The sequence below is a fragment of the Chinchilla lanigera genome, unplaced genomic scaffold (genome assembly GCF_000276665.1).
Source record: "Chinchilla lanigera isolate Chin_1 unplaced genomic scaffold, ChiLan1.0 scaffold00031, whole genome shotgun sequence".
NCBI classification, from domain to species: Eukaryota; Metazoa; Chordata; class Mammalia; order Rodentia; family Chinchillidae; genus Chinchilla; species Chinchilla lanigera.
The window spans coordinates 17934038-17961603 of record NW_004955432.1 but is presented as its reverse complement, the minus strand read 5'-3'; the positions used below and the strand labels follow the sequence as shown (position 1 = coordinate 17961603).

Sequence of the window (27566 nt, the reverse complement as noted above, 5' to 3'; positions counted from 1 at the left end):
TGCATAGCAAGACCCTGTTTCAAAAAGACAAAAATAAAATATTGATTCCTTGAATTTCATATCCCTTGAATGGGATATGAAAGACAAGAGTAAAAATATTCGATGTCTAAAAGATGGTAAGGGGCTGGGGATTTAGCTCAGCAGCACAGTGCCTGTCTGGCAAGTGCAAAGTTGTGAGTTCAATTCCTGGTACCAGAAAAAAAAAAAAAACTAAAAGATGGTAAATCAAGGCTAATAACTGACTATCAAATGCTGATTTACTTAGTGTGACTAGAAAAGAATTTGTTTCATAAAAATGTGCCACTCAACACAACACTGTCACCTTCTGTTTTTCTCAAATTATCAGAACCTTCCATATTAGTAGAAAAGTAGACAAATATAACACTCGATTTTCTTTTACCACGTTACTAAGCAAGCATCCTTTCACCTAGTTGCTTACACTTCCTTTTATTCACCTGTTAATGAGGTGACTATTGTAGACAGACTTTCATTTTCAGTCTTAAAGTTATTAATAGCGTAAGTGTTCTCCTTCTGTATTACATATGTCAGAGGATTTGGAGAGCATTCTCTGGATAGCTTTAATAATCAATTGCAGCTGCTTAAACCCTCAGCACTGATACTCACTGTAAAGCAAATTTGCAAGAATCATCCTTACCTAGACATGAGTTAGAATAATACAGGAGTCAGGATATAAGCAGATTCTATCCAACTGGGCGCATGCAGTCTTGACCCAAGTCTACGTGTTACATATGTAAGAATTATATAAAAATGTTGTCACAGTACTTAAAAGTCAGTTGATTTACTGCTGAAATCATGAAGACAGCATTTGGATTTCTGCACTTACTTATTTATGACAATCCAGAAAGACTTCTAGACCTTCTTCCGAAAGTGGCAAGAATAATGGAATTGTGTTTGAAACATAGGAAAGTATTTTGAGGGGGCTTAATGACAATATGTATTTTATTATAGTAATTTTTTAATGTAAATATTCACCATATTTTTCAATCACATTTCTCACAATAGCTCTAAGTAGAGTTACCGTCTTAGTTACATTCTCATTGCTGAAACAAAATATCCAACACTCAAGGTTAAAGGAGGAAAGGTTTACTTAGCTCACAGTATGTAGAGGTTTCAGTCCATACTCAGCTGGCTCCAAGGCAAGGTGGCACATGGCAGATGGCAACAGTTCATGGTGGTGGTAGATAGCAAAAGCAACAACAGCAAAAAGGGGGACACAAACCTCTTTCTACCCCTCTATCTTATCCAGACTGCTGGGATTACAGTGCTTCCAATCCAATCAGTGGACTGATTCAGCGGTCATCCATCCTTAGTCCCAGCACTCCCAACCCTAGATTCAGCTACTTCCAAAAACTCCCAATCTAAAGATGCATGAGGCTTTGGGGAGACATCTAGACACAAACCATAACAGTTACCGTTGCATTTATATTATCACTTTTTGAGGGGGTACTGGGAATTGAACTCACGGCCTTGTACTTGCCACGCAGGCGCTTGAGCCACTGAGCTATAGGTCCAGCCCCTGCATTTGTATTAGAAATAAAATATGCAGCTCAAAATAATGACAACCTGAGGCCTCCCAAGCCTGCTTCTTGACCTCACGCCTCCCTCAGATTCTGTTTCACTGCCCACTCTGCTTCTTCTACTAACTATTGGTTTGTCTTTGCCAAGTCACTCCGGTCCTGGCTGGTCAGCTAGCAGTGTGGCCAGTGTCTGTACAGGCGTCCCAGACCCAGGCTTCTTGATCTCTGTGTGCTGCTCCAGCAGCTTCCAGGGTACCTGGTGGTCTGCAGGCCTGGTCATGAGGATGCCCAGGGCTGTGTTATGTATCGGTCAGCTTTCCCATGGCTGGGACAACATACCCAGCACTCACAATGTAAAACAGAGATTACCCTGCCCCACAGTCTCAAGGGTTTCAGATCATGTCAGCTTGCTGCAAGGTAAGACCACCATGGCAACAGGGCACGTGGGACAAAGCTGTTCCCTTAGGGTCCAGGAAGCAGAACACAAAGGAAGATCCTAGAGAGGAAGGTCCAGCAAACACAGAATCCACAGTGTCACACCCCCACGACCCACCCCACACATGCACAGATGTATACATTGCTCAGCTCACTGGAGGCTTCTCACGCCAATTAAGTTGACAATCAAGATTAACCATCACATGGTGGCTGTCACAGCATCCAGAACAAGGAGACCATGAAAGAACTAAATCACGACCTGCTCTCCCACCTGGACAAGAGGAAGGGCCTGGAGAACGATAATTAGATGCTGGAGAGTGTAGTCTGGGAACACAAGAAGAAGAAGGGGCAATCCCTCAGACCAGCAAGGAGCTGAGGGATCAGAGCTGGCAAATTCTGTGGACACAACCCACATCATTTGGAAGATCAACAGCACCCAGGCTGCTGCTGATGACTTTAGCGTTGCGTATGAGACATAGCTGGCCATGTGGCAGTCTGCACACAAGGGCACACGTGAGCCCTGCAAGGTAACTGGAGATGTAAACCTCACATGGCTGCAACTGAAGATAAAAATGGAGACTCCGAAGGAGGAGCTGCTATATATGAAGAAAAACCATGCAGAGGAAGTGGAAGGCTTACTGGGTAGGTGGATGCTTCCAAATCCCAGGATCTCTGTATGTTCATGGTGGCCAACAGGACCCAAAATGACAAGTTGGCTCAGAAGAACAGAGGAGTGGACAAGCAGTGGTCACAGCAGGCCGAAGAGAGCACGGCAATGGCCAACTTGTAGTATACTGCGGTTGGGGCACTGAGATGACGCTCCCGGAGCTGAGATGCAGGGCCTGCTCTTTGGATACAGACCTGCACGTTATGAGAGATCTGAAGGCAAGCTTGGAGAACATCCTGAGGAACATGGCGGCCCACTGCTCTACATAGATGGAGCAACTCAGTGGGGTCTTCTTTCAGCTGCACTCAGAGCTGGCACAAATCAGGGCAGGAGGCAACTCCAGACCCAGCTTTAGAAGAGCTGGCTGAACCACAAAGTCAGGCTGGAGGCTTAGATGGCCACCTACCGCCACCTACTGAAAGACTGCAAGGGTTGCAGCGTCAGTGAAGCCCTGGACAGCCACAGCTCCATACAACCCATCCAAAAGACTCCCACCCGCAGGACTGTGGATGGCCAAACGGTGACTATAACCAATGACACCAAAGTTTGAAGACACTGAGGAAACAGAACCAGAATCCCGTTTGGGGGGCAGAAAATCAATAAAAGTTCAGAGGTCACTGGATATGAGAAAATAGTAATAATAAAGACAATTGGGGATAATTTGCTTCTTTTTTATACAAACCATTGTAAGAAGCAATTTCAGTCATCGTGACTTAAGTGTGTAGAAATCATTCTTGTATTTATGACTTGTTACCTGTTTACACTGCGTTTTTAAAAAACCGAAGGCCAAACGCACAGATTTCGTACAAATGGCTGCAGACTCGCTCTTGCACAATGTCCGCAGTGGTCCGCATGCTGTCTCCCGGCAAGTCCACATTCTGTAGCTCACCTGCCTGAAGTATGGTCACAACCTCGGGGTTAGCTCTTCCTGCGATCCGCAGCCACGCTCTCCTCTGTACGCTTGCCTGCCAGGCAATGTATGTTTTAATGTTGACCCGCTGAGGAGATCTGACTTGTAGCTCTTTACACAGGAGTCAACCTCGTTTGGATGCATTCTCAAATCTAGACTAGAGAAAGAAAAACACTTCAGGAATATTCCTCGCATGGCAAGGACCCACCTCGGCCTGAAGTTCTCACTCTCCATCACTTATTACAAGGCAGAGAAGGAAAGAAGAAGAGAAGGAAGCAGGGAGGGAGGAAAGGAAGACAGGAGGGAAATAAAAGAGAAAGTTCTAATTCTCCTCTGTTTGAAGTTAACCCTAAAGGATTTGAGGAATGTGAGATACATGTGGTAAAATTGTTTAATTACCTTTTATTATAATTTTTGTGATCAAATATGCCTTGATCTTATTGTTAAATGTGATAGACTCTATACTCATATTATTTGGATCATCTTTTGTGTGATGCTCTGCCCGCTTTGTTCTTTTTAAAAGATTACATTCGAAAGGCACTGTTAATGTTAGGCCCAAAATATCTAACCTGACTTATCTCAGCAATGCAAATTAATCCATTAATTTTCAGAGAGAATTTTGCAATAATAAGAAAAATAACATAAGTAGGAAAAGAATGAGGTAGAAAAGAGAGAAAGGGCTTGCTTTTTAAATCCTCTGTTGGTTTATGTATTTTTTAGTTATCACCAAATTTTATATTCTTCATCTTTCTGAACTGTTATTTAAAGCTTCTAGAATTATTTCCACTTAAAAATTCTTTCCTCTCGTTTTCTACAGCTATTAGGAGCCCAGCTGATTTGAGAACTTACATTTTGGTTTATATTGCTCTAAGTGTCTTCTTGTAGAATGTTTTTGTGCAGTTGCCATTTTTTAAAAATAGTAGTTCATAAAATAAGCTTGGCACCAGCTGTGTCACCGTGGCTCCTGGATACCCCGCATGTCCCAGGAGAACTAGTTAGAGCTTCCTGGAGCCCAGCTACAGCTGAGCTGATCTTGGTCTCAGCTACTCCACTGGCAGCTGGTTAGTATTTCCTAGCAGGTTCTGATATGGCATTTTCTCATGTATTATGAACATCTGTGAGACTAGGTACCATTGGTAACTGTTTAAGACCAATAAAAAAGTATATTTCTTTTCATTCTGCCCGGGTTATATTCACAAATTGTAATTAGGAAATTAATTTCGCAAACTCGTCAGTGAAAATCTCTTTTACACAAAGAATGACCCGGATCATTATCTCCATGTAGTAAATAATTGGAGCCCTCTTGCATTATTTATAGATTTGGTCTTATTTCTAAGCACAATTAGGTCTCTTGGTAACTAGCTCCCATTCACATTAAGCTTTTTTTTCCTTTCTCATTCCTACATGATTTATTTTAACTCTTGCCGTTGCTTCATAAAACTATGGAAAAATTGTTCATATAATCACCCAACAGACTAAACACAGTCCGTCTCTAATACCACTCAGACACTACTGCAGTGGCATCGGCCAGGTTCATGGTGCTCAATTTAGTAAATGAGATCTCAGAGCTCCTTGAATGCTTTGTAATGCGTAATCCAACAGCTTTTGCTGCACTAAGACATTGATCCTATTCCATTTCCTGTAACAAACTTCTTCACACACATTTTAGATCTAACAATTTATTTCACTCTGATTATTCAGACAAAATGACAGCATGATCCTACATGCTGAAGAGGAATCCCTTGACCAACAGATCTCCCCCTTTTTGTCCAACCTGAATTATAGGGGAGTTTTGTTCCTCTGTGAGGAAATAAAGATTAGCAGCTATTTTCTGAATTCCATTAGATTTACTTTGCAGTGTATCCGTAGCCTTCCATGTACATTTTCCTATATTCATAAGACAGGCAACCGTCTCCTTTTAGCTCTGTCAGTGTTATCTATTCTCCTTCATCCTGTGATCCTTTATAAACTTCCTGCTTAGCACCTCGCCCTAACCTCACCTGACATAAAAACGTTCCAGAACCGACTCCACCTTCTGTGCTTACTCATTTTAATTTGAATTCATGGGAAGTTTTAAAAATAACATGAGTAGGAATAAATATACACGAGAATAAAATAAATAGAATAAATATATACAAGTAATGTAGTCATTTTTTAGCTCTGGCAGTTCTTAACATGTTGCCATTCTTGGTTACTGACCATAACCTACACACTTAAAAAGAATTTGGGTGGAGTATTTTAGAGCAATTCCCATTTAAGATGCACATTACACACCAATACATTTTTTTCCTCCCATGCAGCAATAGTATTATTGTAACACCAAACAAAATTAATAATAATTCTTTTATATTGTCTAACATTCAGGCCATGTTTAATTTTCCTCCATTGTCTAAATAAGGTCTAACTACAGTTTGTTCAAACTAGGGTCCTTAAAGGTCTCCAAATTGCATTTTATCAGTGTACTTTTTCAATCACTTTTGATCTAATAACATTTGAGCTGTTATACCTGCTGAAAAAAAACTGGCTTTCTTGTTCATCTTTATGATGTTTCATCGATATTGATAGGCTACCCTTGCCTAACTTGATTCCTATGTAACCCACAAGCTAGTTCCATTGATACCTCCCATGCATTTGGCTTCCTGGGAGCAGCTTGTCATATAACACCTAAATAAAAATTGCCAGACCTTGTATACATAAAAGTATAGATGAAATACATGTCCCACCTGCAAATACAGATAGAATTTTCTGAGTATATGAACCCTCAACTGTGCTAGGAAACCATGTTTACTAAGATCTAGCTTTTCTACAGTTAAAACCACCCTGTTTGCAACATCTTAAAATTATTTTTAAGATTTACAAAATTGAGAGAGCAGATGGCTTCCATTCCAAACATTGTGTGTTCCTCAGCCAACAGCAGGAAGTTCATTGCAGATTGCATTTCTGGGTTTGAATTATTATGTTCCCTCTAAGTTAGAATACAAACAAGTTGAGATGTATGATAAATTTTCAATATATTATACAAATGATGCTGTTGTTACTTGTTTGGATAACATTGTGTAAGTAATTCATTCCGAAAGCACATTGTCAAAAATCTCAGATAAGGAAATTCAGTACTGAGTGGGTTGCTGAGAACAGATATGGGAGTTTTACATATTTCTTTTCTCCTCAACTAGCTAAAGTGCTTCTGATTCTACGTAGTACAGGGTATAGAGAGTGTGGCTTTTGATTTATGTGAGTAGTATCAATCCATAAAAGTAAGTTAATTTGTTTCTGAAATTGTATTGGTACCAGTGATAGTGTTATTTCATTATTTTTCCATATGATGATAGTTGGCACAATTCTGAATTGAAATTTGTGAGAGATACCCTTAATGTAGAATCTAAGGCAGTTCCACTTAATATTTCCAAGGATTTATGCTCGAGTCTGTGTTTCAATGAGCTAAATCACATCAGTAGATAAAAGTTTCATTTCAAAGAACCTAAGTCCAGGATTATAATTTTTTAATTCTAAGTTATGAACAGTTCAGATTTCTCCACATTTTAGAATTCTAATTGTCAAATCTCTTACTTTCCAAATTAATCATTCTCGGAGGCTTCACATATCCTGCCTAGTAAAATGTCCAATATCTCCTTCTTTTTCAGTCCTTCTTTTTGAGCATGCATGGGGCAGCTTTTCCCCAAACCATGGGAACTTCTGAAGTTTAAAATGTTCAATTCTGCTTCCAAATGACAGAAACAACTGCAAAAATCACATCAGTTTATTATTAAACTGAATCACAAGGATCCCTTCCACAACATACTACAAATGGCATCCCTTAAAAAGGCACCCCTTTTTGAGCCGGTCCCTGTGTAATCCCATGATGCTGTCCCTTTGAACTGCAAGTTAGAGCTTCCTGTAGTGTATGTGTGTTTCTCAAAGAGTGGCATGGTACAAGAGTGACCAGATACCAAACAATACTTTACATCCTCACCTCAAACCTCAGCCAGAATTCCAGGTGTTCCTGATGCAGATGAAAATACATTACCTATAAGAGGAGTAGTTATAAAGCAGCCTGCACATTTGTATTACTGGAGAGCTTTTAAAAGATACTAGTATCGAAGATCCTGTCATCAATCAGTGAAATCAGAATATTTGACTTAGCAAACTTTAGCGTGGGTATTTTTCATTTCTTTTTTTTAGGTGGGGGTGGATTATGGGAATTGAACTCAGGACCTTGTGCTTGCCAGGCAAGCACTTGTGCCACTGAGCTATATCCCTGGCTCTCAGCATAGGCATTTTTCAAAACCTAGCCAGCTGATTATAATCTACAGCCCTACAGTATAGCCACTCAGAATCTTATGAGAAACAGTAAGACATCTGACAGCTATCTTCTCAAGCAGTGAGATTTTTTTTGTTGTATTTGTGCTTTTTCTTGTCACATACCCTACATAAAAGTCACTTAGTAATGTCCACCCTAGCAAGTTTTATTGTCTTTAAAATCCAAACACTCTTATTTTTTCATATAAATTAGCCCTACCACGTTTGGGTATTCAAATAAAGTGATATCAAATAAAAATAGGAGATTATTCATCTGCATAGTTAAAGAGGGGTCTTCTGTATTCTTCTTTCAGCATTTGGATCAAGTTGTATTCACCTACGTGGAATATCCTCCCTTCCTAAAAAATACCAGTTAGATGCTTTTACACTCCACATTACACAGCTTTGCACTGCTAGTTGTTAGGTTTTAATTCACATGTGCAGAGAGCATTGTCTGACCTGGGGACCTCTGTGCCCCAGCTGCAATTTAATGTCAAAGTGACAGGTTCTTTCCCTTAATTTCTTAATGAGGAAGTACTGAGAAAGGCGGGGATCAGAGAAAGTTTCAGCCAATGCCATAAACCAGAAAAACCCATGTAAATCAGTCAGAATGAGGCTATTTAAGGAGACCCAGTGAAATATAAGACCAAGTGTAAATGTATCATCTGCTTCTTCAATAAATGAATGAACGATTTTTAATAACCAGTGAGGGAAATGGCAAAGGGAAAAGGGGAATGTAATCCTATTTGCTCTTTGTCTTTAAGACTTGCTACCTTCAGATGATATTATATCTACTTTCTGTAAATGCTGAAATTATTTCCTGTTTTAAGTAATTCACTAGAACAATACCTTGTAAGAAATAATATGTGAATTAAAATCATTTGATCATTTTGAGTGTCTATATGTAATTGTGGAAATGCTACTGATATGCTAAAGGGTTCAATGTTCCCATTTTTATTTTCAAGTTCAGTTTGATGCTTGTGCATGTGAAGAAGTTGTGAAAAGAGCGGATGGAGATTTTTGACAGTGCCTCCTCTATTAATCACTTCCATCCTATCCCAGTAAACCTATGATATAGAAAATGAAAAAAAAAATGCTTTGTGTGCCACTTTAGTCAGCTTTCCCTTTTCCAGACACAATAGCCAACACTCACAGTGTAAAGAAGCAAGGTTTAATTTAGCTGAGGGTTGGGAGGGATTTGGTCCATCATCGACTGACTCCAAGGCAGGAGTGTCATGATAGAAGCGTCCGGCAGGGCAGAACTGCATACTTCATGGCCACTTGGGAGCAGAGCAGAGAGCCATGCCAGAGATGATCAGGGGAGAAACATACATAATACACAAGGCTACATTCAGTGACCCAGCAAGACACACCCAGGAGCCCGCTCTTCAAATCTGCTCAGTGCTTCCAATACAATGAAGTTGACACACCAGGATTAGCACTCACATAGGCCAATACAGTTTCTAGACAAATTGCGTAGACGTCTCTTTCTACGTCTACGTACCAATCCGTTTGTACTACTGAGACCCTTCCACACAGAAAGTCTGGATTGCCCAGGATTCTAAAACAACACTAGAGGTACCTGGTGTCTCCCAGCACTTTTCTGAGTAGCCTTTGTTGTGCATGAACTATTAACAGAATCCATGTTTGACTGGCTTCCTGAAAAAATTCATTTCCAAATGTAACCCCTATCTGACATGAGTGGAACGCTTTAATAACACCTAGTGAAAACTGCTAAATGCTGGGTGTACGCATGTAGCAGTGGGGTGCTTCTCTGTGCCACAAATCCAGTGAGGGTTATAGTCTTTGTGATTTTTAAAAACCTGCAAAATCAATCCAGCGTCAACTGTGATTATGAAAAACACGCCTACCAGATTCTGACTGTAAATAGGGAATTTAGAAGAGAATTCCTCTCTCCTAGTAAATAGTAGTTTCTAAATTACAGAGTAACTAGAATTCTGCTTCTTTTTAGCTATTACTTGTCGAAAGCAAGATGGCGGACAGGCTGGCATCCAGGAATGCCTCAAGTATGCCGGCCCCGTGCCAGCGCTCACCCAGGCTTGCCAGGTTCCCTGCCAAGATGACTGTCAATTTACCAGCTGGTCCAAATTTTCTTCATGCAACGGAGATTGTGGTGCAGTTAGGACCAGAAAGCGCACTATTGTTGGTAAGAATAATTGGGATGCCAAAGCGAACTATTGTCAGGACTGAAAAACACCACAAAAGTCAGATCATGAGAGTTCTGACAGTGTATTTCATAACTGCCTTACAACTGCTGTATTTACACTGACTATGTCAATGGATGTGGATGTGCATTTTAACGGAGGTTGGCAGTGATTGAAGCATGATTTCACTTTAGTACAGTAGAAAGGAAAAGTAGCCTGAGTCCCCATGCAAACTGGCTATGTAATACATGACAGGTTTATTTCTTTATTTCCGTATGTACTTTTAGTGAATTCGCAGGAACTGGGGGTTCTTACAGCAAAGAGAAAAGGTTACCCTTCAGTTTTCTAAACTGTTCTCACTGTCATGGACTCACGTTATTCTTCATCTTCTTGAATATAATATTAGTTCAGTATCTGAAAACTGCAACTAAGAAAGAAGTCACAGAGACAAAAGCAGTGACATAACATGCAAAGCAGGAGCCATCATACTGAACTAAAGCTGGATGCATTCTAAAACCCTGTCAGTGACAATTAAAACCTGAAAATACTGGGGCCAATAGACTATTCAGACTTCAAAGTTATGAAATGAGCTGCCTGCAAAATGGAAGCTTTTGAAGGCTATATAAGGCAGCTTAGGAAAATCTGAGGTAAATATGTGTAATTAATTTATTATGTTTTATATTTTATGTGGTAGAAATAAAATAATCCTTTTCCAAGTACATATATAACCTGAAAATACTGGGGCCAGTAGACTATTCAAAAAAACCAAGAGGTTTTTTTTTTTAAAGAAATTTATTTAGTTTCTGGTATTTTCAAGTATTTTATTTTGATAATAAACATCTTCATTGTATGTATTACTGATATTTCCTACGTTAATCACCAAGTATGTTAAAATGACTACTCTTGAGGAATTCTGAAAGATACAAATCATAATCAGCAATGTAATTCTAAAAATGTCATTTTCCAAATCTTAATCCTTCGGTACGCAAGTATACTACTATTTGAACTAGTAAGAATTCTATGCAGTACAATGAAGTCACCCCCCCCATCTCAGTTCTGTGCATGTTATAAAAGAGAGGTTTACACAGTTACTTCATCTTCCCTGGTCAGCGGAAACACTTGATTATTTCAGAGGATTTTAAACATTTTAAAAAGTAAAAATGTCAACACACCAGCCAATTCCTCATGCAAAATGAACTACTTTTAAACGGGAAAAATTTCACCATGTAAAATATCAAATACCCTCAGCAGTCTGGAGACTGAGATAGAAGAATTGTGAATTCAGCCTCAACTTGGGCAAATTAAGGAATTAGTAAGACCCAGTTGCACAATAAAAAAAAAAATAAATAACAAAACGCTGGGAATGTAGCTCAATGTGAAGGTACTAGGTGCAATCTCCAGTGCAGGGGGGAATGTGGAAATGCCCCAAATCAGCAAAAATCTCTCTAGAAAACGCTTTGACATACAAAAATAACATTTATTTATAGACTACCATTGCATATAATTAAAAACAGACAAAATGCTTGAAGTTGCTTTTTTTTTTTTTAGTTTAAAGTGCCTGGTATTTCTTTTCTACAGGAAAAAGTAAAAAGAAGGAAAAGTGCAAAAATTCCCATTTGTACCCCCTGATTGAGACTCGGTACTGCCCCTGTGACAAATACAACGCGCAGCCTGTGGGCAACTGGTCGGACTGCATCCTCCCAGAGGGGAAGGCGGAAGCCGTGCTGGGAGGGAAAGTGCAAGGAGACGTGAAGGAGTGCGGACAAGGGTACCGTTATCAAGCCATGGCGTGCTACGATCAGAACGGCAGGCTCGTGGAAACGTCCAGATGTAACAGCCACGGTGAGCCAACCTTTCCTCAGTGCTTTACATCTGCTGTCTCTGAGAGCAGAGATAGAATGCACCTGTGTCGTGGTGAAGGGGAAATAGTTTACACAAGCGTGATCTAGCTGAACACTTCAAGCACCACATGCGCTGCCATTTACAGGGACTGGGACATTCGTTGGTGTTGTCAGATTGTCCAGAACTGACAACTACAGTCCAAAAGTGGCGATGGGCGGGCTTCTTGGGCCAGCACGTGCCAGGAACTTCCCATGGGGATTATCAAGGGCCTGCTCATTCAATACACCCAACAATCTCCGACTGATTTGTATACAGAAAAGGCGAGAAGAAGAGATAAGATTTTAATTCAATCTGAGAATGAAGTTTAATGTAGCCAGCTGCGGTGGCCCATGCTTATAATTCCAGCTACTTGGAAGATTGAGGAGGATTGCAAGTTTGAGGCCAGCTGGGGCAACTTAGTGATTTGCCAAGATTCTATCTCAAAAACTTTAGAAAAAAATTAAAGGGCTTGGTATACAGCTCAGTGTGAAGACCACAGATTCAATCCCCCGTACCAGAGAAAATGATTTTTTAAAAAGTTTTAAAGTGGACAGGCTTTTAAGGACCAAACTTTGCAATGTACCCAAAACATCATTAAGTGGTAGAGAAGAAAGGTAGAAAGTGGTAGTTGGTGAAGACCCAAGGATCTATTCATGATGTGTTAAGATCCAAAAAGACGAAACAAATCCACAGAAAAATGTGCGTACTCTTAAAAAATACTCATTTTCTTATCTAAACCAAAAAAGAAAATTAATATGTGGATGAAAATCTTCCACCTCTTTGATACAGGTGACCAAGAAAGGATGAGTTAAATTGTTAGGAGCCAGGTACGCAGCTGGTACCCCCAACCTTGCTGAAGTAACTTCTGCTATTGGAATAGGATTACTCTAGCTTTATTATACAGTTCAGAAAACCATAGGAACACTTCACATTTATAAACTATTAAGATATCATGGTGACACATTTATTGCAATCTCTTAAACCCCTCCCTACAAAGTTGTTTCTGAAACAACTTGTCCTTTTTCTTCTTAACCTTACCTTACAGTTCCTATTTTATGTAGGGGTATAAATCCCAAAGACTCCACAATGTGTAATCTGTAGATCTGCTATCCTGCTAGCTGATTTGGCTGGGAGAAGGTAATTGTCATAGATTGCAGCATGTGTAGGATACAGTGACAAAGTTCTAACACTCCACAAGTACAGTACCATTAGAATGGATGGAACATACTTAAGGAAGGTGGTAATCGCCTAAGAAATCAGTCAAGAGAGATTGAATTTCTTCAGACATTAGTTGGAGTAAATGTATTAGTAAACACTAGAATATCCCACTGGATAGTCTATAATAGATCAAGCTAATCAGAAACAAAATTGAAAGGAATTGTTCCTTATTGTGGCGGGTACTTGTATTTGAAGAAGAATGTGTTTAATTAAACCAGGCAGAAGAGGCAATGGAGTCTTGTAAACAAACTGAAATGGAGTCCTAATTTCTCCAAAAGGCCTTCTGAGTTGGTAGGATTTATTTAATGTCTAGTTCATTTCAGAATTAAAATTTCTCATTTGGAAGCATGGAAACAGGTAGTAGAGCTTTGGCGGTTACGGCTGGGATCCTTTTTTCCTTTCAAATGGAAAAGAGAGGCAAAGGGTGAGGAGCTGACTTTTCCTGAGGTACCTGGCCACAGATTTAAAGAGCAGGCCAAGGAAGTAGAGGGTGTCTGAGGACGCAGGGGTACAAAAAGAAGGCAACTACCTAGGGTCTCATTAAAGAGAGTGTGGATTCCAGCACCGTCCTAACACAGGCTCCCAGAGAGAGTGCCCTGAGGATGAGAATTGGAAATTTTCCTGCAGCTACCCTTCATGTCAGATGTGAAGGAAAGACATCTGCCATTGTCATTTAGTTCTTTGTGTTGGTCTTCCTGACACTTTAACTCATCTAGCTACTTAATAATGTGGTTTTCAAACTGGGCTCCATGGAGCCCCTTGGGCGAGCTGTCAGACAAGGTCTCCAATATGCCTGACCCACATATTCAGCTTCGCTTTTCAGCTTTTTTTTTTTTTTTTGGATGAAAGTAATTGCGCTGCTTAAAATAAATGCAGCAACAATTCATTATTGCAATAATAAACAATTTAAAATCAATTTGTATTTTGTCTTGACAGTGTTTTTCACTATTTCACTCCTCATCCTGTTAGCCTCTGAGCACGCAAGGCTTCTGATGTCAGGGAGATGGGATAAAACTCCTTTTCAGCAAAATAATTTCAAAGTGATAATCTTGCTGGTGTTTGTAGAAGATTATTTTTCTTTTACAAAACCATAGAGTTGTTTGTCCTTTATGTCATGGTACAAGGTCTCACAATTTAGGAAGATACAGAAAGACATATGGGAACCCCAATACAGATTCCTAGTATATTTGTAACACCGTGAAAATCCAAGAGTTTTAAAGTTCTGCATTGCATTAGCTGATTTATCTTTATTCCTAAAATATCTGTTCCTTCTTCAAAATGACCTTAAAATGATCAAGTAGGTAAACAGGGCTTAAGAGTAGGGGTACTTTTTGTATAAATGTGTGGAAGGGGCCCTTATATTAGAGATAAGCTATACCCATGGTTTCAAAAATAAACCTGAAATCATGCTAAGAAGTTTATGTGCATTTTAAATACCATTCTTCAAAGAAAATCTTTAATTTTACTTTCTCTCAGTATTTATCCTATTTCTGCATAGTTACCAATATATCCCTTACAGGAAATTTTACTCTGATTTTCAAAAAGAAAAATTGTCTCTCCTTCGGTCATTTAAACCATTTTTAAAAACTCAAGAAGTATATCCACAGAACACTTCCCCCTTCTGTTATTGAAATTAATTTCTTGCTAGCTTACCCATAGGTTTGACTTTTAAGTCTTTAAAGTGTGCTGTAGTATACAAAGATACTTAAGACTTAGGTTTTGTTATTGTTGTTCATTTGTTGTTTTGTGTTTTGTTTTGGTTGGTTGATTAGTTCTACATTTTCTTCTACATATTAAGATGAACGTGAAAGATAATTTACTTTTTTTAAAAAATTAAAATTCTGTATGGTTTAAAATATGAATCCAGGGCCGTGGATGTAGCTCAGCACCACAGCACCTGCCCAGCAAGCGTGAGGTCTTGAGTTCGATTTCCCATACCAAAAATAAATAAATAAATAAGAATGAAATATGAATCCAATTTTAAAGTATTCCAATTAAAACCTCTATGGATGTTTTATTTCTCCCTGGCACAGTGAGATGCTGTAAGAAAATATCAATAATTACAAGAATGCCATCTCTGAGTCCTTCTACAGATTCACAGTTTGTATTAGCGTAAATAAACAAACAAGCAAGACTATAATAAAGAAACCTGTTCACCTAGTTGAATGCAGTAGTTTTCCAAGTTATCACAAAACACCTTTTTGTTAAAGTTTATTATGAAAATCCAACACGCTAGTATTTAAGTATCATACTATGGAAATAGTTCCATGACAACATTAGATTTTCATTGAGTGAAAGAACAGTGCCCTGCATTGATCATGTTAAAAATAAATAATTCTTACAAGCTTCAAATTTAATTTACTTCCCATTACTTTATCTTAACAATCTGAACACTTTGTCAGATACCTTTTTACTGCTGACAAAGCCTTATAGTGAAAGCAAATTTTTTAGACCCTGCCTTTGATTTCTCATTCCTTGTTAGTTAGAATTGTAAATGTTAAATTTGGGGAGAAAGTCAATAAATACCTTTATCTATGTAATTATTTTTGTCATTTTGTTTGGATAAGTAGACTATAGATACAGTTTCTTATACAGATAAGTTAATTCATATATATGAGAGTGTGTGTGTGTGTGTGTGTGTGCCTGGAAGCTCAGTACAATTCCAGTACACCTAATTAGGCCAACTCAGCATTTACAAGACTGCTGTTCCTTCAGATGCCAGCTATACGTTCAGGGATCCCCAAACCAACCTTACCTCTGCACTGACAACAAATTTGCATATTCCTATTACTGCCTCATGTAGTAATTAATTGGAATAATTAATAATTCATTGGAATGACTCATAGAAAGACACTATACATTTTCATAGCCATTTTGTGATAGTAAAAAGATACAAATTAGAACCAGCCCAAACAACAGGTGAGCTTCCGGGTTCTCTCCAAAGAGTCAGGAGGCCCCTCCCTCCTGTCACACAGATGTATACCACCAAACAGCTCACCTGAGCTTTGATAGCCACTATTAATAAAAATAGTAGGGTTTCACTCATAAGTACAACTGATCGAATTCCTGACTATGTAGTTGAATTCACTTTTTCCCTCACTGGTGGTCAGACAGATACCTGTGTCTTTGTGCTCCCGTTCTTTCATCACTTGATTGCTCTTTCAGGCGTGACTGGCCCCCTCCTGGGATCTCTTTACCTTAAATTCACTTAAGGTGTCATCCACTGTGAATAACAAAATGTCCCTATCTCAGAAAATTTCAGGGCTTACAATCTGTAAACCAAGGACCAGGAACAAAGATCAGTCAAATTTTTTATACAAAAAGCTTTAGCATTACTCTAAGAAATGGCCTTGATTTTAAAAATATATATATATACACTTGACCTTAGCCAAAGGACTGTGATGAGCCCACGCATAGATACACCTAATGAATCTGAATGTACCTTGGTTACTGGTTAGGCTCCCAAAATTGAAATAACAACAAGAACAAAACTATATAACCGTTCATACCAATATTGAAATTTTCTGAAAAAAATGAATATGTACTTAGCAGATATCCATCTGTTTACAAACAAGCAAAATTAAAGTTAAAATAGCATTTTTTATAGTTATGTAAATTTACCTGAGCACTTCACTATGATAGTTAATAGCCCAATATTGATATGTAACTTTTCATGAATCTACGAGTTTTAGTAAAACACTAAATACTGGAGTTTGCATAGATATGCTAGTTTGGATTCCTCCGGTTACCAAATTAACGATTTATAATATGTAATTGCTAGAGAATATTCTGTTCATTTGGAAAGGTTAAGCAAGTGTCTCCAGCCTATAAGTATCAACATAGATAAAAGTCTAGCTAAACTGTTGTTCCTGGTTGCAGCTACGTGTGTTTAATAAACATTTAAAGGGAGAGATTTTTGAATTTGCTTTGGAGATTAATCCAGATGATTCAGACAGTGTGCCAGAGTTACTCACTTACAGAGCTGTACGTTATCCAATATTTCCAAGTGCATTTCAAAATGAGTTCTTTAACCATCAACCATGCACCTTTCAACAGAACAGTGTACTAATTGTGAAGGTTGTTGAATGGCCTTTTATCTGAAAATTCACAATTCAAAAGAACAAGGTGACTTCTTGTGTCTCAAAGGTAGTATACCCTCTGGTTGCCACTTTAAGCTTGCTTCTGTTTTGTATTTGTTTCAACTTGAAGCAGCATACAAAAACTACGACTAGAAGCCAAAAGTTTGATTTTCTCAAATGTCACACTCGGTACTGAACTGCTAAAAGTTTTAGCATTCTAATTGTGAAATCAGTTATTTTATTCCAGCACTCCTCAGAAATCACAAATTGCTATAAGAGGCCAGCAGTTTATCGAGCCTTAAAACACTTCAGATGTTTCTCTTTCTATGTGCCATGATTGTTTGGTGTTAATTGCCCTCAAAAATGATCTTAGGGATGCTTACCTAGTAGTTCTCTAGCAGCATTAAGGATTTTAATGATGCTAGATAAATATGACAGGCAATTGTTGAATGATTGTACACATTGGAAAATAAAACATGAGACCCTAAGCAATAAACTTCTGTTTTATCTCAGTTCCTAATTTCTATATTTTAACCATTTAATAGATTGAGTTTAACTTGAGAGATGTTTTTTGTAAGATGCTATTGGAAAATCAGGAATAAACTTTAAGCCTCCTTCCATGGTAACACAGTCTGAAGTAGTATAATGCCATAACACTTCAGATAAAATGGGAAGAGACACTGAGTGTTACTCTGTGAAGTAATGATATGAAAAATCTTGTGATTTCATTTACAATTACTGAATAATAAAGAGGCTTGCTTTTGATATCACTTTTCCATAAAGCTGGAAAATATACTATCTTTCTAGAAATATTTCAGTAACATGAACTTTGAAATACTGCAGCCCTTTTGCCAAAGCCAAATATTTCATAGTATTTGGGAATTATTTGGATCATTTTTGAAATTAATCGTACTTTCACAAATAATTTTAAACTATTTGGTCACAGAAATTCACTGATTTCAGAAGTGACAAAAGACACTTTTACAGTTGGATTCCACTTACTAAATTATTATAATTAAGACAAATTATTATTGGTCCCTCTGATAATATGTTAAGTTTATGTGCTGGATATAGTGTAAGAAAACAAAAATGGGATTTGAAATAAATTACAACTTAGAATGGTGAAGAGGGCTTATTTCCCACCTCGAACTGTAGTTCAAAGCATGACATTTAAATCCATCATTCCGGTTTATTTGAAGAATAGTTATGCTTTTTAAAATTTTCAGAAACATCATTATAAAGTATTCTTCAATTTTTGTTGAACTTTCCTCTTAGTCATTATCGGCACCTACAAGCCTTCTTCCGTGTCAAAAGCACATTCATAAACTACCATCTTCTTCCGGTCCTCCGTGTCGTGGCCGATAAACTCTCACTCACCACACCTGCTCTGCAGGTTATCTGGGACTGATCCTCCCTAGCGAAAACCCTTTCGTTGTATTTTGCTCCTCATAGCAAATTTGTGGTCCCCTTATTTTCAAAAATGCCTGTGTAATTCATTTACAATACGGTGATGTAGCAACACGCTCTGACACATCAATTTCTCTCTAGGAGTGCAACCAACAAAAGCACGTACTTACGTTTACCGCAGTGTTTCTCCGGTGTGAGAAGCCGAAGTGTAAATAAGACCCAAAGTGTATAAACAGATATTGTGAAACAGGAAGAAAACGTTAAAACAGAAAGGGGAACTTAGGAGGGAGGAGGGGGAAAGGAGGGAAGGGAAAAGAAAAAAGTGATGAGAAAAGAAGGAAAAAATGGAAACAAAGCTTTTTAAATACGGAGGGGGAGAGGTTTTGAAGGGAGGGTAGGGGTATGGGGAAAAAAGAATTACATTATATCATGTGCAGGCACAAATTCCCTATAGTGGTGATCATTATGTAAACTTAAAATGCACCGATAAGCTTAATTAATTAAAAAAATGCAATCTCAAGCATCTGCCCCACCCCTAAAAAGGATCATACTCTGACATCAACATCTCTCCTAGGGTACAACCAACAAACATGTTTACCAAAAGACTCAAAGATACATGTTCTAGAATATTCAGAGGTTCATTATGAATAGATACATGTTCTAGAATATCTACAATATTCTAGAATATTCTAGAATGTCAACATAGATACATGTTCTAGAATGTTCAGAGTTCATCCTGCACTAAAAATGACCTAAGTGCTCACCAACAGTAGGATAAATAAATAAGCCATTATGTGTCAACTCAACAGCATGCTACACATCAATTAGAAGTAAGAGTCTTCAGCAATATCGATGCATTTCTCACCACAATGCATAATGAAAAAGGCTTAAACAAATCGGTGTATCCTATATGATCCCACTGACATAAACTAAATAAAAAAAGTTCTTCTATATTGTGAGAAGTCAGGATAGTGGTTGCCCTAGTAAAAAAGACGTTGATTAGAAGGCCACACAAAGGAGGTTATGAAGTGTTAGTTTCTTGAGATTTTTTCACTGAAATTTATCCTGGTGAAAGATGCACTCTTATGCACAAGGACTATCAGAAAAGTTTCAAACAGATAGTGCATACCTTTGAAAAAGTATAGCAGGTAATACATTGAAAAATATGTCACAGGTCTGTTTCTCTTCCATATTTCATTTGTTCTGCCTGTGTCTTAAAACAATGCACCATAACTTCAGTTCTATACATTCTCTGTCTCTCTGTCTCTCTGTCTCTCTGTCTCTCTCTCTCTCTCACACACACACACACACACACACACACACACACACGGACAAGTAAAACTGCTGAAACTTGAGTATGCTCACTGGACTGTATCAGTGTTAATATCTTTGTTGAAATCTTGCTCTAGTTTCCACTGAGGGACTGGGGAAAAGGTTCAAAGAACTCCTTTTTTTTTTTTTTTGCAATTGTATATGAATCGATCATTAATTTAATAAAAATTCTTCAATAAAAGGAAAAGCTGAGTAAACACAAGAAAAGATAATAACTTCTGAAAATCAGATCCTATCCCAGATGGAATTTATCAGAATATGTGAAGGGTGAGAGAAACCTGTACTTTTGACCAGCCTCAAATAATTTATGATCAAGATAAGTAATAAATCTGCTAGCATTTTAGCACTGTTTCATTCAGGACAGTTTGAACACAAGCTTCTAGATTAAACTAGCCATTTTAGTGTAAAGATTGTCTGACTTCCCTGTGTTTAAAGAAATTAATATTTGTTGATTATATTTTAAGTCTACTTAGAGTAAAAGAAAAATAAAATACTTTGGAGTAAATTCAAGACTCCTATACTAAGGAGCTCTAAAAGACCACTGGAAGAAGTTAAAGAGGATCAAATAAATGGAAAGAAATAACACATACTTGGATTAAGATGGCAATACTCTCAAGTTGAACAGATTTGCAGCAATTTCTATCAAATCTCTTGCAGAAATAGACCAACTAATTCTAAAATGCATGGAAAGAATAGCCAAAACTATCTTGAAAAAGAAAACAAACTAGAAAGACTCACACTTCATACTTTCAAAACTAACTACAAAATTAGAGTAGCTGAGATAATGCAGTACTGGCATGACACAGAACACGGTAATAAATGGAAGGAAATTTAGAATTTAAAAACAAGCTCTTACACCTGTGTTCAATTCCAGCAAGGGTGCCAAAATGGTTAAACAGGAGAAGAACAATATTTTGAGAGAATGAGACCTGGATAGCTCACTAACCCAATAGACTGAGTTCCCATCGTGTCATAGTTGTACACCACCTAAAGATGCATGCAAACAAACACAGTTGGACCCTTGCTTTTTATCACTGACAAAAAAAATTAAAGCAGAATGAAACACATTCAAATTAAAGTTACAATTATGAAACGCTCAGAAGAAAACACAGGTGTAAACCTTTGTGATCATGGGTTAAGGTAACGGTTTCCTAGATGTGACACCAAAGCACAAGCAACCAAAGGATTAAAAGAATGGGCTTAATTCATTAGCATTTAAACCTTTTGTTCCTCACAGAACACTACGATTAAAAAGTTAGACAATGACAAGTCTGACAAGTCTGATATTTAGGAACTGGAAAACGCCTAGATTGCTAGTAGAATATAACATGGGGCAGGAACTTTGGGAGGCAGTTTGACACTATTTTGAAAAGTAAAACGCTGAACAGAATGTGTGACTGAGCAACACCACTCCTAGGTATGTATCCAAACAAATGGGGGCTGTATCCGTGTAAAACTGTACACAGTGGTGGTGGCAGCATTCTTTGTACTAGGAAAATACAGAAACAGATAAAATATCCACTAATAAACGAAATGTGGCGTATCCATGCAATGGGATATTATTCAGTCATAGAGGGGCTGAAGTACTGCTAGCTGCTGCAACATAGATGAACTTTGAAAACATGAAACTAGGTTTTTAAAAGCCAATCACAGAAGACCGTGTCAGGTGTGTCTCATTGGTAGAGAACATTCAGAGCAGACAGTTTCATAAAGAAAGTAAATCGTGGTTGGGAGGGGGTTGTGAAATTGACTACCAGTAACTATAGGGGTCTTGGAGCAGGTGATAAAATTACAGGGTAGTGAAGACTTCACAACTCAGCAGATCTACTGAAACCTCACCACAAGCTGATTTCTATAATTGTTTTAAATTTTATTTTACTTTACTTATTTTGCTATACAGAACTTTATTGGTTGTTACATTTTATTTTATTTTCAATAAGACTTTATTGGTACATTTCAGATATACATGATGATCACAATCATCATAGAGTATTTGCACCTGTATATAACATTTTTTCCCAGTTGCCTACTCTCCCTTTACCCCTCCTCCCCTCCCCATTTACAAAAGCTTTCTTGGAAGCATATTTTAAATATGCTTCAGACATTTATTTATTAACGTGTTCTCTGCCAAGATTTCACATTAGGTTAAAATTCAACTCAGCATGTCCATTTCTGTACTGAGGTTGTCACCTTCCCCAGCAATCAGTGTTGGTACAGGAAAATAAACCTCCCAACCTGAATGATATCTGGGACGAGTTTGTGCTCTCTAAAAATGGAACAATGAATTTTAGGAACAACAGAGGTTAAGAGCAGAATATATTTATTGAGGGAAAGAAAGCTCCTGTGCAAGAGAGGGACAGAAGTGGGGCCCGAATGGGTTGCCCAGGACTTTATCTTTTCTAGGGACTTTTATGGAGCAAAACCGTGAGGTGAGGCAGATCCAAGGTAGGGGAAAATGGGAAACTGCACAGTGGGTTAAATTTTATTTTAAAGAGAAAAAATATAACAATAATTTCAAAACAAGTCAGTAAGAGAGTTGCAATAAGTAATACATTGGGTATTGTTGTCTCTGTAGGAAGTATTCAGAGTACAAGATACAGGCATGATATCTTGTCCAAACAATATTAGCACAAACCTTTCTTTTCAATGAACTAAGAGAAACTAGTATAACTATCTTAACTATCTTGTGTATAAATATATCTTTTTCTTTTTCCATTTCTTCCTCTCCTCTTCCCTATCATAGTTTGCCTTTTTTTTTGAACAGTTTCTTCCCAAATCACAATATCTGTTGTACATTTTGGATTTTATTAACTCTTTCAGTTTCTCACACTAGTGAGACAATATGATATTTACACATATGGATCTGGATTATTTCACTATGAGTATGGTCCCGAGTTGCACCCATTTACCTATAAAAGTCTCCAGTTTATCCTTCTTTATGGCAGAGTAGTACTCCATTATATAAAGAAACCACATCTTTTTATCCATTCCTCAGTTGGTAGGCATTTGGGTTGTTTCCAAGGTTTAGCTATTACCAATTATGCTGCTCTAAACATGGTTGCATATATATCACTGTGGTATGTTTTTAATTCTTTTGGGAAGATACCCAGAAGCAGAATAGCTGGGTGGAATGGGACCTCTGATCCTAATTTTTTAAGGAATCTCCACACTGATCTCCACAGTGGCTGCACCAGTCTGCATTCCCACCAGCAGTGGAGAAGGCTTCCTTTTTCCCCACAGCCCCACCAGCATTTGTTGCTGGTTGATTTCTTGATGACAGCCATTCTTTCTGGGGTGAGATGGAATCTCAGTGCTTTAATTTCCATCTCTCAAATGACCAATGATGTGAACATTGTTTCATATATATATTTTCCATTTGTATTTCTTCATGTGAGAATTGTGTGTTTATCTCAGATGCCCATTTTTAGATTGGGTCTTTGAATTGGGGGGGGTCTGATTTTTTCAGTTCTTCATATGTTCTAGATATAAATCCTTTGTCTGAGGGACAGCTGACTATAATTTTTTCCCACTCTGTGGGTTGTCTTTTCACTTTGTTAGTGATTTCCTTTGTCGTGCAAAAGCTTTTTAATAAGATGAGACCCCATTTGTTGATTCTTTATAATATCAATCTACCTGGAATTCCCTAGTATACATTTTTTATATTATTATTTTAAAATCAGATCTCTACTCTTGATGTATAATGCTGTCGCACTGTTTTCTCATGCAGGAAATTACCTATCTCCGCAGTCAGTTGTCCAAAGGAATTTTCTCTCATATATTTGCTTTGAAAACCATAGGAATAATTTGATACTGTGACATATCAAGTTAGTAGGGAAGGACTGTTCAAGCAAAATGTTTCCTCTTCCCCCAACAAATCAGTAGACGATTAATTTAACTTGTGTGTGATTGGAGGAAGTGAGGACCAAACCAGACTCAGACTTTTCCTTATCTCCCACTGTGTGAAGTTGCTCTTATCAGTTTTCTCCCTGCTTCCGTTTTCTTAATCTCCACACCTGCCTAATACACTTATAGGACTTTTAAGAAAGTCAAATAGATATAAGAAGTCAAGGTGCTTGAAAACTGACAGCTCTCTGAAAGTATAAAGCATTATTTACTTCACGTCCTTAATTTTTCTTCTTCAGATTTGATTTTCAGAGAAGGGGAAACATAAGGAGCGAAGCTAAATGGTTTTCTTGGATGTTGATGGAGAGAGACTGGCTTTTCTCCCTGAGGAAGAATGTTCCAGGGACTCCAAAACCTGTCCTTGTGTGACATTAACAGGGTTTTATAAAAACTATGTTAGGATTTTGTGTGTGTGTGTGCACCATTCTGGCAGCGTGAGAATGATATGCCAGCAGACAGGTTACTGTCAATTAAACAAGAGCTGTCAGGAAGTCAGAAATGCTGAAATATGGTGGGCATGAATCCTAAGCAGCCGCTCAGCTGTTATTTGGACAGAGTCGCTCTATGTGTGTGTCATTTTCCTGCAGAATGTAATTGAGTCCCTATCAAGTAGACAACTGCATTTGCGTGCTGCCGTCAGGTCAAACGTGGACCTTCTAAATGAGCTGGGATGGGGGGGCAGTAGGAGGGTGACAGGTAAGGCCGTGGCTCTGACCGCACTCTCCTCTCCTCCCTCAGGTTACATTGAAGAGGCCTGCATCATCCCCTGCCCCTCGGACTGCAAGCTCAGCGAGTGGTCCAACTGGTCCCGCTGCAGCAAGTCCTGCGGCAGTGGGGTGAAGGTTCGATCCAAGTGGCTGCGTGAAAAACCCTATAATGGGGGCAGGCCCTGCCCTAAGCTGGACCACGTCAACCAGGTATTTTCTTAACCTTGAGAGTGTGAAGATTGAGATTCACATGGGATTATTATTTCTCCAGAATGGACAACAATAAGTAAACAATCGTGAATGAGCAGTGTGATTTGTTGTACCTTCAGAACAGCTGAGTAAATCACACGCATGTTATTAAAATCTCAAATCGGATGTATTATCTCTGAAATCTGGAAATTCGGTACCCTCCCGGTGTATAAATATGAATACAGTCCAACGAATATAATTCAATTCTATAAATATGAATATCATTCAATGGAGAGAAAACTGACGAGTGTGCCATCAGTTTAGTCGTTGGTCCTTTTAAATTTTGCTCTGACCTTTAGTAGAGTTTGGGTATAATTCATTTATTGTCAATAGCCGTTATTTGCAATCCACTGCGGCTAAGAAGTAAAAGGACTAATGGGGAGAATTGACCAATTCAACTGTAATGTCTTTATCAGTCAATTACCATGTTTTACCTACCTCGGAATTAACAAAAAACGAATTTCATATAGTATGTGCAGATATATGAATTTAAGTTGCAATCAAATGAACGATCAAATGAATCCACAGGAATGGTTTTTACTGTGTAATTTGAATCTCCAAGCAGTGCTTACCAGTACACGTATTTCCTTCTAATATTAACCCAAATTCAGTCCTAACAGAAGCATGTCATAGAGAAAGCAGAAATAAATTCTGAACAAATAGAGGATGACCGTAGAGAATTGAATTCTATAGAAATTATTTTCAAAGACTCCTGACTTGTCGGAAGTTGCTCAGTTGAACCTATAAACGCAACCGGGAGTGAATGATGTGTGCTCCTGCTGCCCTCTACTGGTGAGCAGGTGTCGTTGTCACGGAGCATTTCACTTTTGTGAAACTCTGGTTATCCCAAAGAAGAACATTCAGTTCCATGACTCTAATTATACAAATACGGCATAGAATAACTGGAGTGGAGTGTTTGTAGGCAAAGGAATGCTTCTCTGCAAGTTTTGAAACTTCCAACAGTCAATAGCAACTTTAAATTTTCAGTAAATTATCATCCAGTCCTAATAAACAAAAATTCTTCTCACACCCATACCCACTTCATTTAAGTATAGATGTGTATTTGTGCAAGATACTCACATCCACAATGTAAATAAGCTATGTTTGCCTCAGGACTTTCTTCAGCAATGAATTCCTAAGTTCCAGGACCTTTCGCAAAGTTGTCTTTGCTACGGAAATTTGTACTCTAAAACTAACTTGCCGTCACCACCCACTGGCGCAGAGTTTGATAGGGATGTTTATGTACCGTTTCTCAGCTTGCTGGAAGTACACCTGAGATTAGTAACTAAAAAAATACAAGGCTAATACAAGAAATAAGTGATTTTTAATAGCCGAGGGAAAGTGGCTATCGTCCTTACGGTGATGTTTAATTACAGATTAAAAAGATAGAAGCAAATTGCACTGGGTTAAGTATAGCGTTCATATCTACATGTCAATAAATTACCATTATAACTTGATAAGAGATGATTTATTTTATGTAAACACTGCAAAGCAAAGGGTAGGAGCTTAGCTAAGCTTATTATGGTGCCCCAGAGTACATATCTATCTCCGTGGCTTTTTCTTTTTCAATAGTTGAATGTACAAGTTTATCACTTACGGTATAGAATTTTTCAAGGGTTGAGGGAGGGGATCTCTCAGGAAATTGTAACCATAAACAAATAGTTTCAATTTGATCTAGAAAATAAAACCATAGAACTATTCTCAAACTAACATGGGAAAATAAAATGGCTCCTCCTTTTAAAGTGATAGGAATATGTTGTTGATGTGAGTTATTTGCTATAAACTGTCACGACATGGATAATAGTTTCCCATTGCTGAGAAGTGATCTGTACCTGGGGGACGGGATAATACATATTATTCTTAACGAAGAGAAAAAAAAACATTTAACTTAGAGCAAAAATGTTCTACATAAAAATAGAAATTTTAGGGATTTATATGTTAGCAAAATATTTAAGAAAAGTAAAGAATAGGCAAAGTTTTGCAGTAGTATAAAAACTTGCAAATCATATAGACTTTTACCACAATTATGTATTCTTTAAATAAAAGGCAATTCACTGACTGGAAAATGACAAGGTTCCATTTTCCAATAAGGAAGCAAATCTATATTTTCTCCAAAACAGATGCATCAAGTGATTAAGATAAATCAATGGCTAGATTAATCTATGGATAGATCAGTATATAGATAATAATCCACTTAAAGGCTAGATCTTAAGTTATTTGCAATCCTGTATGTTTTCATGATAAAATATTTTCATGATAAACATTTAGTTCTCTGCTCAGTTTTCTGAGATTTCTTCTTTCTATTCATCTAAACCCTTCCTTGGCAGAGCTGTTTAAATACCCACATGATTTTCTTCTTCTAAAGCATAAAAAAAAAGTTCTAATCCTTTATAAGAAATAGGTGTGCCCGGCATGATGGCACACGCCTGTAATCCAAGCACTTGGTAGGCTGGGGCAGGAGGATCGTTGCGAGTTCGAGACCAACCTGGACTACAAAGTGAGCTCACAGGCAGCCTGAACTGCATAGCGAGACTGTTTAAAAAAAGACAAAAAAAAAAAAAAAAGAAATAAGCCTTTACACACAACCATACTTGAAACTCCCTTGTGTTCTTATAATATATTGACGTTTTTATTCATTTTTGTCTGTCTTTCTTTCCTCCATTCCTGCTGAACACTGCTCCAGGCACAGGTAAGAACTCATGAACCTACTAATTCTTGGCTTTTGGCTTTTTTTTTTTTTTTTTTGGTTTTGGTTTTTTTTTTTCCGGTTCCGGGAATC

General features: G+C 37.9%; 1 protein-coding gene across 1 annotated transcript in view; it reads left to right on the top strand.

Annotated features, from left to right (window-relative positions):
- Thsd7a (thrombospondin, type I, domain containing 7A) overlaps positions 1-27566 on the top strand; it is a gene marked incomplete at its 5' end in the record, with an annotated part of 215631 nt that overhangs the window by 150300 nt on the left and 37765 nt on the right. The window contains 4 exon segments of the mRNA XM_005388151.2: positions 9819-10013; positions 11590-11853; positions 24570-24748; positions 27471-27476. Of these exon segments, the coding sequence (XP_005388208.2) occupies positions 9819-10013; positions 11590-11853; positions 24570-24748; positions 27471-27476 (644 nt within the window).